This window comes from Elephantulus edwardii, unplaced genomic scaffold (genome assembly GCF_000299155.1).
Source record: "Elephantulus edwardii isolate Elephantulus edwardi_28Jun2011 unplaced genomic scaffold, EleEdw1.0 scaffold00007, whole genome shotgun sequence".
Taxonomy (NCBI): Eukaryota; Metazoa; Chordata; class Mammalia; order Macroscelidea; family Macroscelididae; genus Elephantulus; species Elephantulus edwardii.
This window is the reverse complement of record NW_006399757.1, coordinates 1190680-1205972: the sequence shown is the minus strand read 5'-3', so window position 1 is coordinate 1205972 and position 15293 is coordinate 1190680. Positions and strand designations below refer to the sequence as shown.

The following is a 15293-nucleotide window of genomic DNA, read 5'->3' as shown; positions in this document are numbered from 1 at the left end:
GCAAGCTCTAATTTGAAGTGTTGACCGATTTCTGTGGTATATATACTTCCACCACAGTTGCTTTCAAGCTACCAAATGAAGTAATTTAATTCAGAGTTAAAACTAGATCTACATACTCAGTTTCCCTGTGTTTGAACACGTTCTGGTTTGACCATCCACTAGAAGTAGTTCACATGGGAATATAGCTCACTTCAATCCTCTTAGAGAAATAAAACTAAGTTTCTAGGATATACCCATATATTGTATTCTTTTTGGGCACATTTTCAACACTGAAGCTATTTTTTTTAAAACGTGAATCATGATCTTCCATTTGAAAAATGACCTGTAATGTATAAGAGATATTATCCAAAATCAATTCACTACGATTATTCAGGATTGAGAGAAGAAACAAGTGTGCTTTTTATCTTAGTGGAAAACATTGTCTATTCAAATGAATTCAGATGAAATGTTTACACTAAGTCCCCGAGGAAGTGAAAAGGAAAGGAAACAAACAGGACACAACATTTTAATACTCATCTTGGACAAATGTTAACTGGAGGAGGCAGCATGTTAGTGAGGAGGAGGGATGGCTAGGATAAAGTCACTTCACCTTTGTGTTGAGGATTCTATTTGTGTTGGTATTATTTTGGTGAAGTTTGGTAGAGGAGCACTGTTTTGCAATATTAAGGATTAATAAAAGGAGGAGAGAACAAAGCTGTCTTTTTGTGGGGTTTTCCACAAAGAGAAACTTTTCTCCCCAAAGCTTAATATTTACAAGGGAAACTAATAGATAAAATTATCCAACTGGAAGTTCAACAAAAGGGGAAAAAACAAGAGTAGCAACAGCTCCAGTATTTCAACACAACTGTAGCAAAGAAATCATAAAAGGAGTAACAAAAAGAGCAGACATATACCCAAGTTCTGAGTCTGACTGCAGCTGCAGCACTGAGGGGTCTGTGTCCCACTGCAGGGTCCTAATCGTGCAGCACAAAGGAAAAAGAACACAGAGAATTAACAAAAGGGGAGGGGAACAAACCAAACCAAACTGTCATTCATCAAGGCAATGCCATAAACAATACATACACAGAACATCTCCCCTCCTCAGCACCCCGCACCCCCAAGTGCAAGGAAGACCCAAGTTAATATCAGAAGACAAGGGAACATAAGGAATCATCCTTTCCTTGAACATGTTTGATACTGATAGATGTGGCAGCTTTTGTGGAAACGGACTCAGAGCCCTGTGTTTAAGCTTAACACACCTCCCCATCATTTTTTGTTTTGTTTTATATGTTTGATTTGAGCATGCCAATGGCTACGTGTATCCAAAATCCCAGAGCCTGGCCACACGCAGGAGCACAAGATTCTTCCACAGGGTGAAGAAATCCAAACGCAAGGGGTAGAGCAGGGCCTTGCTGTTGGATCGGATGGAGCATGGCTGCTGAGCCGAGTGAGGAACAGGCTTCCTCAGGTCAGTCACAGCAAATACAGTGCATTCGATTCTAGACCCCTGTGTATTTTCATATTCATTCCATCAAGATGATTAGCAAGAGTATCTTTGTCTCTATGATGCCAATGATGAATTGCATCATTTATCTTTTAAATATTTCAACAAGAAGTAGCACAAATTCTCAGTAACAACCAAAATATTCCATTTCCCTTGCTTCTAGATGTCTTTCAACGTAAAAGGAAATAACTTTTCTCTAGAGACAAGGACCTTTCTCAGTCTTGCATATAATCAGTTACAGGTGAATTGGTGATAGACAGCAGATTATACTGAAGGACAACAACATGGACTTTGGAGTCAAGCATCAGCACAACTCTTGCCTCAGGAATTAACCAGCTGTGAGACACTGAGCATGTCCTTTAAGCTCTAGCTTCTTTTTGCCTCCTAATTTACTATATAACTGTTTGCTTACTAATATGAGCACCTCTTATGAGTTCATTTGAAGTTTAGAAACATCAGGTCCACACAGATGTACACTACAGCTTATTAAGGTCCTCAGATACTTTTTACTCATTAAAGTTTATTATAGATTTAACTGTGCCCCTCAAAAATTTGTGTTGTAATTCTTAACTTCCAGGCCTTGGTTATCATCTCATTCAGGAATGAGTTGACTGTATTGGGTAATAAGACAGGATTAGTGCATGACGTGTCTCAAATAAGAGTTCCTGGTGACACAGTGTATCTATGTTGGGCTGCTAATCAAAAGTTTTGTTTGAATCCACCAGCAACTCTGCCAAAAAAAAAAAAGTTGAGGCAATCTGCACGAGTTAAAATGTATAACCCCTAAAACCTGATAAAGAGTCATCATGACAGCAATGGGTTTAGGTTTGGTTTTCTTAAATCAATCACAGGGAGCTCTGGTGGCTTACTGGTTAAGGAATTGGGCTGCCAATTCAATGGTACGTGATTTGAATCCACTAGCTGCTCTGTGGGAGAAAGAGAGTTTAGAGAGTGATCTGTTGAGCATCATTGATACTTCTGATACACCAACAAATGAAAGCAAGCAATAGTAGCAATGATGCTCAAACAGATTACTCTCTAAAAGTGTGATTCTCTCAAGCCTACTCTGAGGTTCAGCTCTCCCACAAATCAGGGAAGGCCCTGGACTTTAGTAGTTTTTAAAGCTGTCTAGGTGATTTCCTTGTGTAGAAGCACTGCTCTGACCTCTCTCTTCAATGAAAGTGAGCCTTTCATCATTTCCTGGCCATTGATTCTTCTACCCACTGTGCATGATGGAAAAAAATGGAATAGATTAAAGGGATTCATGCATTACTCTTCACTCATCTCTTGAATATTTTAAAGACCCTTCTTATGCAATCTTATGCAACAGATAGGCAGCCACAGGGTCTTTCTGGTTTTGAAAAGAATTCACTTGTCAGGAGTGGGTTCTCAATTTGCCTTGAGATTTCTTATGATATGGCTTTTATTGACCTTGATATGTTTCTGAAGTTGGTGAAGACTCAAGCTCTCAGGTGGTCCAGCTCCTCTGTCACTTATTTGACAGCTCACATGAAGTCACTACCTTTAGGAAGCGAGAAAGGTGGTTCTGTCCCAGTCTTTCTCATAACAAAGCCACAGGCTAGCAGTGTGGAATGCATTAACTCTGCCAGGATAACTGAGGTAATGCATGTAACTAACCCCACAGCAGTCCTGTCTCCGCACACACATAACTTACTCAAGAAAAGAAATCATAGTTGTCATTGACATAGCCCTGAAGTAACAAGGCAAGCCCACAGTGCTATTAAGTGTTCATTTTTATTGTCTTTTTATTTGTCCTATTATTATCTATGAGGTGACTAAACTTGCAGAGTATGAACTCAAAAGAAAAAAAAAACACAGTAAAACCAGTACCTGAAACGATAATGTTTCTTGTGTTTCCAAAGATGACCTAGGGTGTTCAAGAAAGATTCCTTGAATTCCTTTCATGTAAACTTTTCCTGCTGACAGTAGTGCTCTGGAGAGGGTCACCCCTGGGATAGGAGCAAAAAACTCCACATGCTCTGGGCTCTAATTCGCTGTGTGTCATCAGGCAAGTCTTCTTATGTCCCCAGCAAAAAAAGCAAACAACAAATACAGGCCTAGTTGGCCTTTAAATTTCTTTTCTGCCTTGTATTTTAAATTATATATTAAATTTTTTTGGCTTTTTCTTCTCTTGTGATAATTGCTTTTAACCAAGAAGACAGACTTGACTTTCTAGCCATACCATCATCAAGTTATTGTATAATTAAAAGTAAAATGATAGTTTCTCCCCTGTTGTTTTTATTTTTGGTGTTTTGGGTTTGGTTTGTTTGGGGATTTTTTGGTTTTGGGGGTGTTATTTTGTTTTTTTTTTCAATATTAACTATTACCAGAAAGCTTATTTATAAAATGAAAGAAACCATGAAATTGTATGCAATAAACTCAACTCATCTAATAAATCCACTGCTTTTGTGTTCATTTCCACTCATAATAACACTACATCAGGTTTCTGAGGGTGTAAATATTTACAGGACAAGATTGCTCATCTTTTGCCCACAGAGTAGCTGGTGGATTTGAACTGTATCACATGAGGTACTTGTAAACACTAACATTAAACAAATGTGTGTGAATGTTACAAGTTCTTTTCACATAGGAGAATCATCCTTGTTTATAAGAGTCATTTGTTTTTCAGTCACTTTTGGAATGATCTGGTCAACAGCTGCAGGGGAAAATTATATAAATCATATCTATGTATGTGTGTATTTATTCAATAAACATGTAGTGATGATCTAACATGTGATAGTAGATTCAAAGAATTTTCAAGACAAGTTCTCAAAGGGAGATCAAACACATAAATAGTTCACTTACTTGATGGGAGACACAACATATTGTTTTCTCATTCACACAATGTACTGGGGACTTTTCTGTCTTTGTAAGACACATTGTGCTTTAGTAACATAGAAACTGCTTTGATATCATGAATTGTTATGAGATAAATGTTACAAGAACAATGTGGAAATTAAAGCATCCAATATAAGTAGCACCTCAGATGTGCTAAGATACATGAGGCTTGTATGTAAGAATTTAAGATTTTAGTTGAGGAATTGAGGCATAGGAATTTAAGAATTTAAGTTTAGTAAAGGAATTAAGGCATGGGAAAATTTCCACATAATGACATACTGATAACAGGTACAGGGTCCTGAAACAGTTGATTTAATAAATAATAAATATCATAATAGAGATTAATAATGGCATTATAATTCCCATTCACTGAAAGTTTATTCTTTGCCAGGCCAGCACAGACTACCAGCCTGTATTTTCATAATCTTTTGGAATCCAGAGCATGGAGACATCATTTCTCTGAAAAGATCAGAGGCTCTTTTTGATAGGAATCCTGAAAAATGGAGTAAAGATTTGAGCCTATAAAACTCAGATAATAAAATTTTTTTAAAAACCAACTCATACAATCAGAGCTTGGTTGGATATCTGAGACAGTCTACTAAGTCAAATAAGAATGTTGTATACAATATCATTTACCAATTCATTGTAAAAATAGCACCTGCTAGCCATAGAAAGCATGCAAGACTGCCAAAGTCACTGTCTTTTAAGGCCAGTTTCCTGGCAGGTGGATCACCAGCAACAGCTGTGGAATAAGAATAAGTGAAATCAAGTGCATCAAACCCCTGGTGGCTGGTGACCACATCTCTCCAATCTCCCACCATCACTAGATCCACTGCTTTCAGGAAGACTAGATTTCGCTGTAACCTGAAGGCTGCTTTTCATTAATTCTTTATGTGATGAACTAAGATACATCTGATGCACACAATCTTTTTCACCTGTGTCAATTATATTTCTGTCCCGTTTTCTGGGCTTGAACATTATCCCTGGTTTTGTTTGTTTTTAACTTTATTTTATTAATTTTAATGAATATTTACAGAGATTTTTTTATTTTTATTCATTCATTGTTGCATTTTTCTCCCTGCCCATCCTTCCCCCTTAGTTTGCTCTTCTCTTTGAAAAACGAAAAATTCCTTCACTGGTATACAATCCTCCTCCACCACCCGACAACACTCCACTATGCAGCCTTCATTCTGGACTCTTGTCATAACCGTAATACCCAATCATATATTACTTTTAAACTGTTCTCTTCCTCATCTGTTTCAATGCAGAATACATGATTTATGCAATTTTTCTCAGTCTCACCCCAACCCTGATATCTGTCCTGTTCTAGAACAGTGGCACTATGTAGTATTGTTTGTTTGTTTTTAAGAGTTGCAGTTCTCTGAGCTAATCAGTTCTAGTTTGAATTCTTAGATTAGCCCTGAGAGTCAAAGGGAGGTTTTTTTATCCCATCCATAGAGAACCTGCTGTTTGTCTTTTTTTAATAATCCAATAATTCCTTACATACTTTGGATGAATGGCTATTTTAAATTTCCATGATGCCATGTTTGGGCTAGCAGTTCTGAACATTCCAATTAAGGTCACATTTTCCAAATTTGTCTCAAAATACTAGGTGCAAAAGCCTCTTACACAGTGTAAAACAATCATTCACTGCTAAGTTTGAAGATGACAGACACGGTAGACTCTGGTTATTATATTCTGAAATGTCTACCGTGTAGCATTTATATTGCTTCTGTTGTTGTCATGTGCCATCGAACTGACTACAACTCATAGTGGCTTTATGAACAATAGCTCTGAACCTTGCCCTATCCTGAGCCAAACTCACCATCTCTGACATACCTGCCCCAACTGCCACAATCACTGTGTTACTCCTTCTAATCCAGGGTCTTCCTCTCCTGCACTGACCCTCTACCCTTCCAAACATGATCTCCTTTTCCAAGGACTGATCCATCTTGGTAACATGCCCAAAATACGTGAGACAGTTTCAAAATCCTTGCCTCTAATGAGCAACCTGGTTTTATCTTCTCCAGGACAGATTTGTTTGTTCTCTTGACAACTCAATACTCTTCAATGTTCAATACTCTACTCTAGCACCACAAATCAAAGCCATCAATTCTTCTTCTGTCATTCTTATTCACTGTGCCTTATATGCAGAATAAACAACTGAGAAGACCATGGCTTAGATCAGGCACACCTTAGTCTCTAGACAGACATCTTTGCTCTTTTGTGCTCTGGAGAGGTCCCTGAGAGTTGATTTTCTTTAAATAATTTGTCTTTTGATTTCCTAACTGCTGTTGCCCAAAGTGTTGACTGTGGATCCAAGCAAGATGAAATTGTTAACAACCTCAATGCTTTCTCCATCTATCATGATGCTGTCAATTGGCTGGGAGGGGAGAGGCTGCAGTCCTTGCTCTTCTTGAGCAAACCCTTCAAGTCCTCCTTCGTCTCAGCAAGCAAAGTTGTCACGTCTGCATAATGCAGATTGTTAATGGACATTTACATCACGGTTTGGAATATGACTGGGTGTTCCCTCCCCCACCAGTATTTCCTTTGAAAGGGAAAAGAACATTAAGATTCTGCAAACTAATATGGACCTACTAAAAGGCCAACACACTATCATGCTTTAAATCTCCTACTAATTCATCACTTTTTAGCTTCTTCAAAATTATTTTCATTAGCCCAATTTTACTTTCTGTATGGGTGTACATTTTAGGGAGCTTTAGTGGCATAGTTTATAGGGAGTTGAGCTGTGATCCCAAAGAGTAGTTTCAATCCACTAGCAGCCCCATGAGAGAAAGATGGACAATCTCCTCCTGTGACAGACTCCAAAACCCACTGAAGGGTCAGCTATGGGTTGGTTCCAACTTGATGGAAATTTACTGGGTGGAGAGAAGTAAAAATTAAAAAAATCAATTTTTAGTTAAGTTGCTGAAAAGTGTAATTTAGAAGGGAAAGATGTGATGTCTGATTTATGCCTTAATAAGTGGTTCATTTTCTCCCACTCAGCTCTTTACCAATAGCAAGCTGCTAATTTCCATCTTTATTAGGCCGTAGAGTAGAAAGCCTTAACATTCCTCTTGAAACAGTACATGTATTCATTTTATTGGTTTTAGCTATAGAAGATATTTCTAATAAATATTTAGACAAAGTAGTTAAGAACTCTGTCATCTGTAATAATGATAATCAATGTAACTGATCCACTTTCATACTTTGCTGGTAATGGATAAAAATAAGTGCTGTGGTGGCCTAATTTATAATGAGTTACACTAGGAAACCAAGACTGTGTGCTGTCATTTGTTCCAATCCACCAGTGGCTGGCTCTGAGGGAGAAAGCTAGGCAGTCTCCTCTCAGTATAACTTACAGCCTTGAAAACCCACCAGACACTTGACTCTGAGTCAGAACTGACTCAATGGTAGTAAGTCTGGGGTTTGCCTGCACTTATTTTGGTAAGCAGCAGAGCACTACATAGCATGAAGTGCTAAAAATACAAAGCACAACAATATCAATGGGATTATTTTACTCCCAGAAATTCCACTTCTGGGAATAAAATTGTGTTATTGTTGTCATTATATGCCATCGAGTTGCCTGCAACTCATAGCAACAACAGCCCTTGCCAATGCCAAGCCCTATGCCTTGCCAATCTTCTTCCCCTACGCCCATTACCCCAGTCACTGAGTCAATCCATCTCATCGGGGGTCTTTCTCTCTTGAGTTGTACCTCCACCCTCCCAAGCATGAAATCCCTATCCAAGGACTCTTCTTTTCTTGCAATATGTCAGACGAAGCTTCAGAATACTTGCCTCCAAGGATCAGTCTAGTCTCACCTCTCTAGGATGAACTTATTTGTTCTCCTAACAGTTCACAGTATATTCAATACTGTTCTCCAGAACCACAGCTCAAAGGCATCAATTCTCTGATTCCTAATCATTGTCTAGCTTTCTGATGCATAGCAAGTGATTGCAAAGACCATGGCCTGAATTAGGCACATCTTAGTCCCCAGACTGACACTGTTGTGCTTCTGTACTTTGGAGAGGTCTCTGACAGCAGACTTTCTCAATGCAATTCGTCTTTTCATTTCCTGGCTGCTGGTACCATGAGTGCTGACTGTGGAGCAATATCAATAATAGTAAAACAGAGATGATGACCTCCAAATTACCAAGTCCCACGATCAGCTCTTGTTTTTTTATCCTTGAGTGTTCACTTCCTTTTCGTTTTCTTGGACCCCAAAATCTTATTTCTTTTCCTCCCTATCTTACTGTAATATTGACAGGTTATTACTTTTTCATCCTCTACAAAAACAGACAATTTTCATTCAAAGTTATTTTCCCCCTTTTGCTGCTGTACTCTGGCCCTTAGGTGATCCTACAAACCAACCCAGTAGCTGACAAATCAATTCCCACTCACAATAATATCAAAGGAGAACTGTGGGAAACAGGCTTTGCAGTAGCTAAATGGTGGGGAATAGATCACCTTTCTTATAGGCCTTTCTTCTCAGACACTCATGGGTGAACTTGAATTGCCAACTTTTAGATTAACAATCGAACACTTAATCACTAGTGCTACCTCTGGCCTCCAGATAATCCTATATATGTACATAAATAATCTTCAAAAATATCCCTCAAATCCCAAGTGCCACCAAGCAAAATCCTCATTCCCATTGAGTTCCACTCTATGCATGCATGTTGGACATGTTCAACTGCATATCTTCCCTGTCTCAATTGTCTACATTTTCTTTGTTTCTTCAATTTCACAGCCCTATTTTAAACTTTAAAGGCGTTCTCATGGCCTAGTGGTAAGGATTTGCACTGTCCACCCAAAGGCATGTGGTTCGAATCTACCAGCTGCTTCAGCGGAGAAAGATGAACAATATCCTCTTGTGCAATGAACTACCTCTGAAAAGCCAGTGGTGGATCAGTGACGAGTCAGTTCTGAATAGATCGTACATAACAGTTTAGTTCTTCAGTCTTTATGAAAAAATGCATCCTCAAACTAGTCCTCAGATTGCAACATAATTTTTAAAAACACCCCAGAAAATTCTTGAAAGGTATCCTAAACCTCACTTTAGGCATGTACATGTTTTTAATGAGGTTCCAGCTGAATTCTATGAATAGCTGAATACTCAGAAGCCACTGATCTCAGCTCTCCTAGTAGTCACACTAGGACTTCAAACTCATATCTTTTTTCAACCACACCCTTAACATGCACTCTACACCCCAGCCTTGATTGTTATTTATGCTTTCTTATCACCACTTCTGAAGATGGTCTGCAGTTCATAATGAATGGACACAGTTACAAAATCCAAGAACTTGAGCATTAGCCAAATACTTTGCCAATCTCAGTGTGAAGTTTTGTCCTCAGGACAGGACTCCAGTTTTTGCCTTGTTTCTTGGGGAAAATCCCCATCTTGTACTCCACTTCCTAAAACTTGACTTTTCTGCAGATGGATGTGAGGTATGAAGGCTACCTGACTTCCAAAGAAAAAGCTCTTTTAAAATTGGTGTTGTTGTATGTGCCACAGAGGCAGAATGATTCATAACTGGACTTCCAGTGGGTTTTCAGGGGCTGTAAATCACACAGGAGGAGATTTTACCACTTTTTATCCTTGGAGCAGCGGGTGGATTTGAACCACATGACTTTTGGTTGGCAGTGTAACTATTTTACCAGCAGGCCTCCAGAGTACAGGGTAGGTAGCCTGACAGTCTTAATATTCACCAAAGCATTTAAGAGAATTCTGTCTTGTACACATAATATCACCATAGGGTTATCAGACTGATTTGCACACTGAAGAAAGAAGACTACCTTTTCAAAATGCTGGCCACACGACAGTCTGTGTTGAGTCAAGAAAGATCTGGCCATGTTTTTGCTCCCAAATGATCCATGCAGCTTTAGTTAGTTCTGGAGCAAGTGAACTGGAACTCAACTTTATGTTCTTCCTCTTCTTCTAAGATGGAGAAGCTTGAGGACAGAATAGAAACCTCCTCTGTGCCGAAATTTCTCTGAAATCTTTCACATATCTCCTTATCCCAAACAAATTGCTAGTTACTAATCAGACAAAAGATAATTAACCAGTCAATATTGACTGACATGAGGTTATGCCAGAGAGAAAATCTCTAGTCAATGCCATGACAATGCCATCAGAAACTATTTTATAAATGCCACCTAACAACAATAACAACATTGTCATAGAAAGAGCTACATTGGCCTAGTGGACAGAAAGTTATGCTACTAAGCCAGGCCAGGTTCAAATTGTTTTCCTGTCAAACATTCTTCTAGGTGGTATAGCACTGCTCTGTGCATTGCTGTACAGAGGTAACCCATGGTTGCAGTGATGCTGAACACTGGGATACTGATGTGCCAAATGTGGTAATGGTTACCCATGGTGGACAGTGTTTGCTGGAGCTTCCTGACTAAAACAAGCCTGGAAGCAGAAGGAGCATCCACATCTGAAATGGCTCGCCTCCAGAAACTCTATGTACAAACAGTGCAGGCCTTTCATTCATAGGGTCACTATGACTCGTCTACGACTCGACGGCACCTAACAACAACAACAACATCTTCAAAAGTAATATGCTGAATAATAAGGACACTCTGAAAAAATCTACCCTATCACTCAATTTGCCACAGTCTTTAAAATAATTTCTGTTTAGTAAGGGAGGTATTTAATAAGTTAAAGTTTTGCTTCTCAGACTCAATTACTTACTTACTTAGGACTTACTTAGTGAGGATGATAAGGTTTCTGATATTAGAAATAAATTTGGACCAGTGCAATATAGACTTGTATCAGGCTCTTCAAAATTGTTTTCTTACTATTATGTGAAAATAATCTGTTTCCTTAACATCAAAATCCTAACATAGAATGCTGATATGGGACTCTGAAGGCCATGGAGGTAGCCCATTTAAGCTGGATTCAGAAAGAAACATAATATTTCCCATGACCAAGTAAGGGTCTATACTGCCCAGAATCTTACCCACAGGATCTTCTGTCAAGCAAAGTAGTTTCTCTAGGAGAAATCTCTGTAACCTTTCACAGAAATAGATGTTTACTATTGTGCTGTTGGGGGATTATTGTGCAAAATGGCCTTCTGTCCATTACTTTACTTTTCCATGTGGATAGGTGGGAATATGTGAAAAGGATGTTCTAGCCTGCCCCACAGGGGAATTAGCTAGTCTCACCAATCTACAAGGGGATTTGCTAATTTCACTATAAAACTGAGCAGACCCAGCAGCAGAATTGGAGGATCCTCACCACCAGAAAAGGAAAAAGAATGCATTTCATCCTTCAGGACCAGAGATTCTGGTGCTGGCCAGACTAGGGCCTATAAGAGCATTAGCCATAGTAGCCACAGCAGAGAACCAGAGACCTGACATAAGGTGGAATGGACCTTGGGACTGCTTTGCCATGGAACCAGAACCAGAGCTAAAAGGCTTCTCCCAAGTTTGTTGGAAGGGTGGGGAGGGAAGAGTAATAATGGGTAAGACTGAGAACTTTGTAACACTGGCCTATAGCCTTGAGGTTCAGGGATGAGGCACCTGTGAACACATTTCAGAAGCTGTCCAGACCATATGCAGCTACTAACCTACATTGTGACCTTTTGTCTTCACCAATATGGTTCTGGGTGATGTGAGCTATCACTTCTGATTTTGTACTCAGTAAAGCAGTAATATTGGTGTTGAGTAGAGAGAGGTTCAGGAATACAGGGGACATACATGTCTGACCTCATGGGAATTAGTTTTGCGTTGTTGATACTCTTGAAGGGGACAGTTCCCCTTTGTGAAGTTTAGATATGGCCGTCCCCATGCAGATCTTGCAACTTTTACAACTGTGCTACGACAATCATATGGGTACACACAGTGTACCTTCCCCTTTACACGCCTCCCCCCAACCCTGAAAGCAGAATGATACAGTAACTAAAAAGTATAAACTGATCGGGTAATGTGTTAAATAAAAAAATATTTCCTAGATATACATCTTACTTAAATTTTCAAAGAGACTAATGTGATTAGAACTTTAATTGGTGATTAGAACCTTCTTTAAGTTCAATTAGCTCTAGTATCCTGTCAACTTCTATTTTTATAATGATCTATTTTTTAAACTAATGTACAAAATTTTAAGTCTTATTCAATCACCCCTCAAAATTCTAGAGTTATTTTATTGCATAGTTTTCATTCTATTAATAACACTGATGTGTCAAATGAGAGAATGGTTACCCATGGTGGATAGTTTTGGGTGGAGCTCCCCAATTAAAACAAGCTTGGAAGCAGTAGTGGCATACACTTCCCAAATAGCTTGCCTCCGGAAACCCTGTGAACCTGGAGACCCTGTGAATCTTGAGAAAGGATGAAAGTTATACAAGTATCCAGGTCTTTCAAATATCGGGTTGCTATTAGTCGTGTATGACTCCACGGCACTTAACAACAACAACAACCTTAATATCTCCTTACTATGGTTCCTTTAGCCATCAGAGTACCTTGGGAAAAGTTGACACTGTAACCAGAAAAGGGTGGTAAACCCTTTGAAGCTTCTGTAATTCCAGAGCGCCTTACAAAATCTGAAAGAGACTAAAAGGAGAAGTTCAGAGGTTTCCCATTGCTTAGTAGGTACTTGTGGTCCTGGAACATGATCACTTTTCTTGAGATCACTCAGAATAGGAATGGTAATCACTGTCAGTCAATATAAATTGACCACCAATAACTTGTTCAAGGACAATCTAATTTCTTTATTTGAGAGTTCACTAGGCCGCATATCAAGGAAGGAGTAAGTAAAATGCCTGAACCTCACCAGTTATATTTTATCAACATAAAATTTAACATTAACTATATGTTCTCATGTTCAAAAACTGAACAGCAGAGGACTTCAGAGATATGTCCCATCAGATTGAACTCTAATCTGAATACACATGAAGCTGACAGCTTGAATGACTCCTTGTTTTTAAAATATTTGTTTTTCTGTTAAAGGCTTTAGAAGATATTTTTTATCTGCTACATATTACAACTCTTTGGAAAGTTAACAGATTCTGGTAGTAAAGACAGGGCTCAGCATTTAAACATGTGATTAATTATTGTGGATGGGGAAGTTAAAAAATACAGTATTTATTAAATGAAATGAACTATATTCAACAAGAAAGCTAAGGTCATGAGGAAAAGTAACAGTTCGTGTAGTGTGATGACGACTTTATAAAATATACCTATGCATTATGTATATTCATATATGTAGACATACACATATATAGTATATTAAAGAATATAACATTATTGTTGTTGTTGTTGTTCCATCAATTACAACTATAGAGACACTATGAACAAAAGACCTGAACCCTGTTCTTTAACTATCATTGTTTCTCCACGTTCATAGTTTCCAGATGCATGTGCTTTAGCATAGAGTTTGCAGATGCATGTGCTTTAGGAAGTAGATGCCACTCCTGCTTTCAAACCTGAATCAACCTGGGGGCTCTTCCAAACACTGTCCATGATTGGTAACCATTATGGTGTTTGACACAGTCAGGGCACAGTTGTTCAATATCACGGCAACTCCAAGACACTTCCGTACAGCAAATAGACAGACCACTGTTGTACCATTTAAAAGAATGTTCATCCCAAAATCAATTAACATTTCACCTGAGGGTCCCACCACATTTTTAAATACAGGCACACCCAAATGCTGATTGACTATAAACCAGAGACCTCCCAGTCTATTTGGCAAGTCCAATCAGCTGACACCCACTTGTGGACTTTCAATTCCTTTCTGACAGGAAGAATATGATGTCTTTATTTTCTTGTTTTTGCTTTTCTATATTTTGTCATTTCCTAAAATATGCAGGTGAAAAAAGAATTATTATTATTATTATTATTATTATTATTATTATTATTATTATTATCACAGAAGATAGCACAATATGCTATCACATTGAAAAGATACTTCCTCTCTCAGATCTTTTGAGAGATTCACTTTTTCGGTCAACTTTAAGGTAAGGTCCAGTATAAACCTTAGTTCCTAAGGACTTAAGAGATCAACATTCTCTAGGTTGCTATAGGTCCATACAACCACTACTTTGGCTTTAAGGACCATAAATGAATCACAATAGGAAGTACTGTGCAAGTAAAGGCAGTACTCATATCCAACTCCCTCATAATCCAGTCTTGTAAACAAGGAAAAGGAATATACAGGGGAAAATCACTACCACTACTTGCTGTTGGTGTTGTTAGGTGTAACGAAGGCAACCAAACTACCATGATCCCATCTACAACATACTAAAACCTTCCCTTATCTGGCCCCATTCTCACAATCTCCAATGTGCTCAAGCCCATTATTGCAGTCATTATGTCAACCATTTCATTGTGCATCTTCCTCTCTTTCACCCTCTACTTTTCCAAGCATGATGTCCTTCTCCAAGGACGAGCCCCTCCTGATAGCATAATAAAAGCATGTGAAAGTCAAACTCTTCTCATCTTTGCCGTTCAGGAGCACCTGAGCTACGTCTTTCAAGGCAGATTTGTTTGTCCTTTTGGCAATTCATTCAAAACTCTTTGACAACACCACCACTCAGAGACATCAAATCTTCATTGATATTCATTATTCACTTTCCAACTTTCAGATGTAAAGAAAACAAATGAAAATGCCACAGCTTGGTTCAGATAAACCTTAGTTTAAATAGATATCCTTGCTTTTTTAGCACTTTACAGTCCTTGATAACAGATATATCCAATGCAATATATGGTTGGATTTTTTGACTGCTGTTACCAAGGGAGTTGATTGTGAACCCAAGTGAAATGAAATCCTTGACAATGTCAATCATTTCTACATTTATCATGATGTTGTCTATTGGTAGAGTTGCTTTTTTGTCTTGATATTGTGATGAAAACCATACTGAATGCTGTGTTCTTTGATCTTCTTCAGTAAAACTTTGACATCTTCTTCCATTTCCACAAGCAAAGTTTTGTCATTACATAATGC

General features: G+C 38.4%; 1 protein-coding gene across 4 annotated transcripts in view; it reads right to left on the bottom strand.

Annotated features, from left to right (window-relative positions):
• DYNC1I1 (dynein, cytoplasmic 1, intermediate chain 1) overlaps nucleotides 1–15293 on the bottom strand; it is a 397792-nt gene that overhangs the window by 316369 nt on the left and 66130 nt on the right. For 2 of the 4 annotated variants that reach the window (XM_006880224.1, XM_006880223.1), the window contains exon 5: nucleotides 894–953. The exons of the other annotated variants lie outside the window; for them this stretch is intronic. In XM_006880224.1, coding sequence (XP_006880286.1) covers nucleotides 894–953 — 60 coding nt within the window. The remainder of the gene's footprint in view (nucleotides 1–893; nucleotides 954–15293) is intronic. 4 annotated transcript variants of the gene reach the window in all.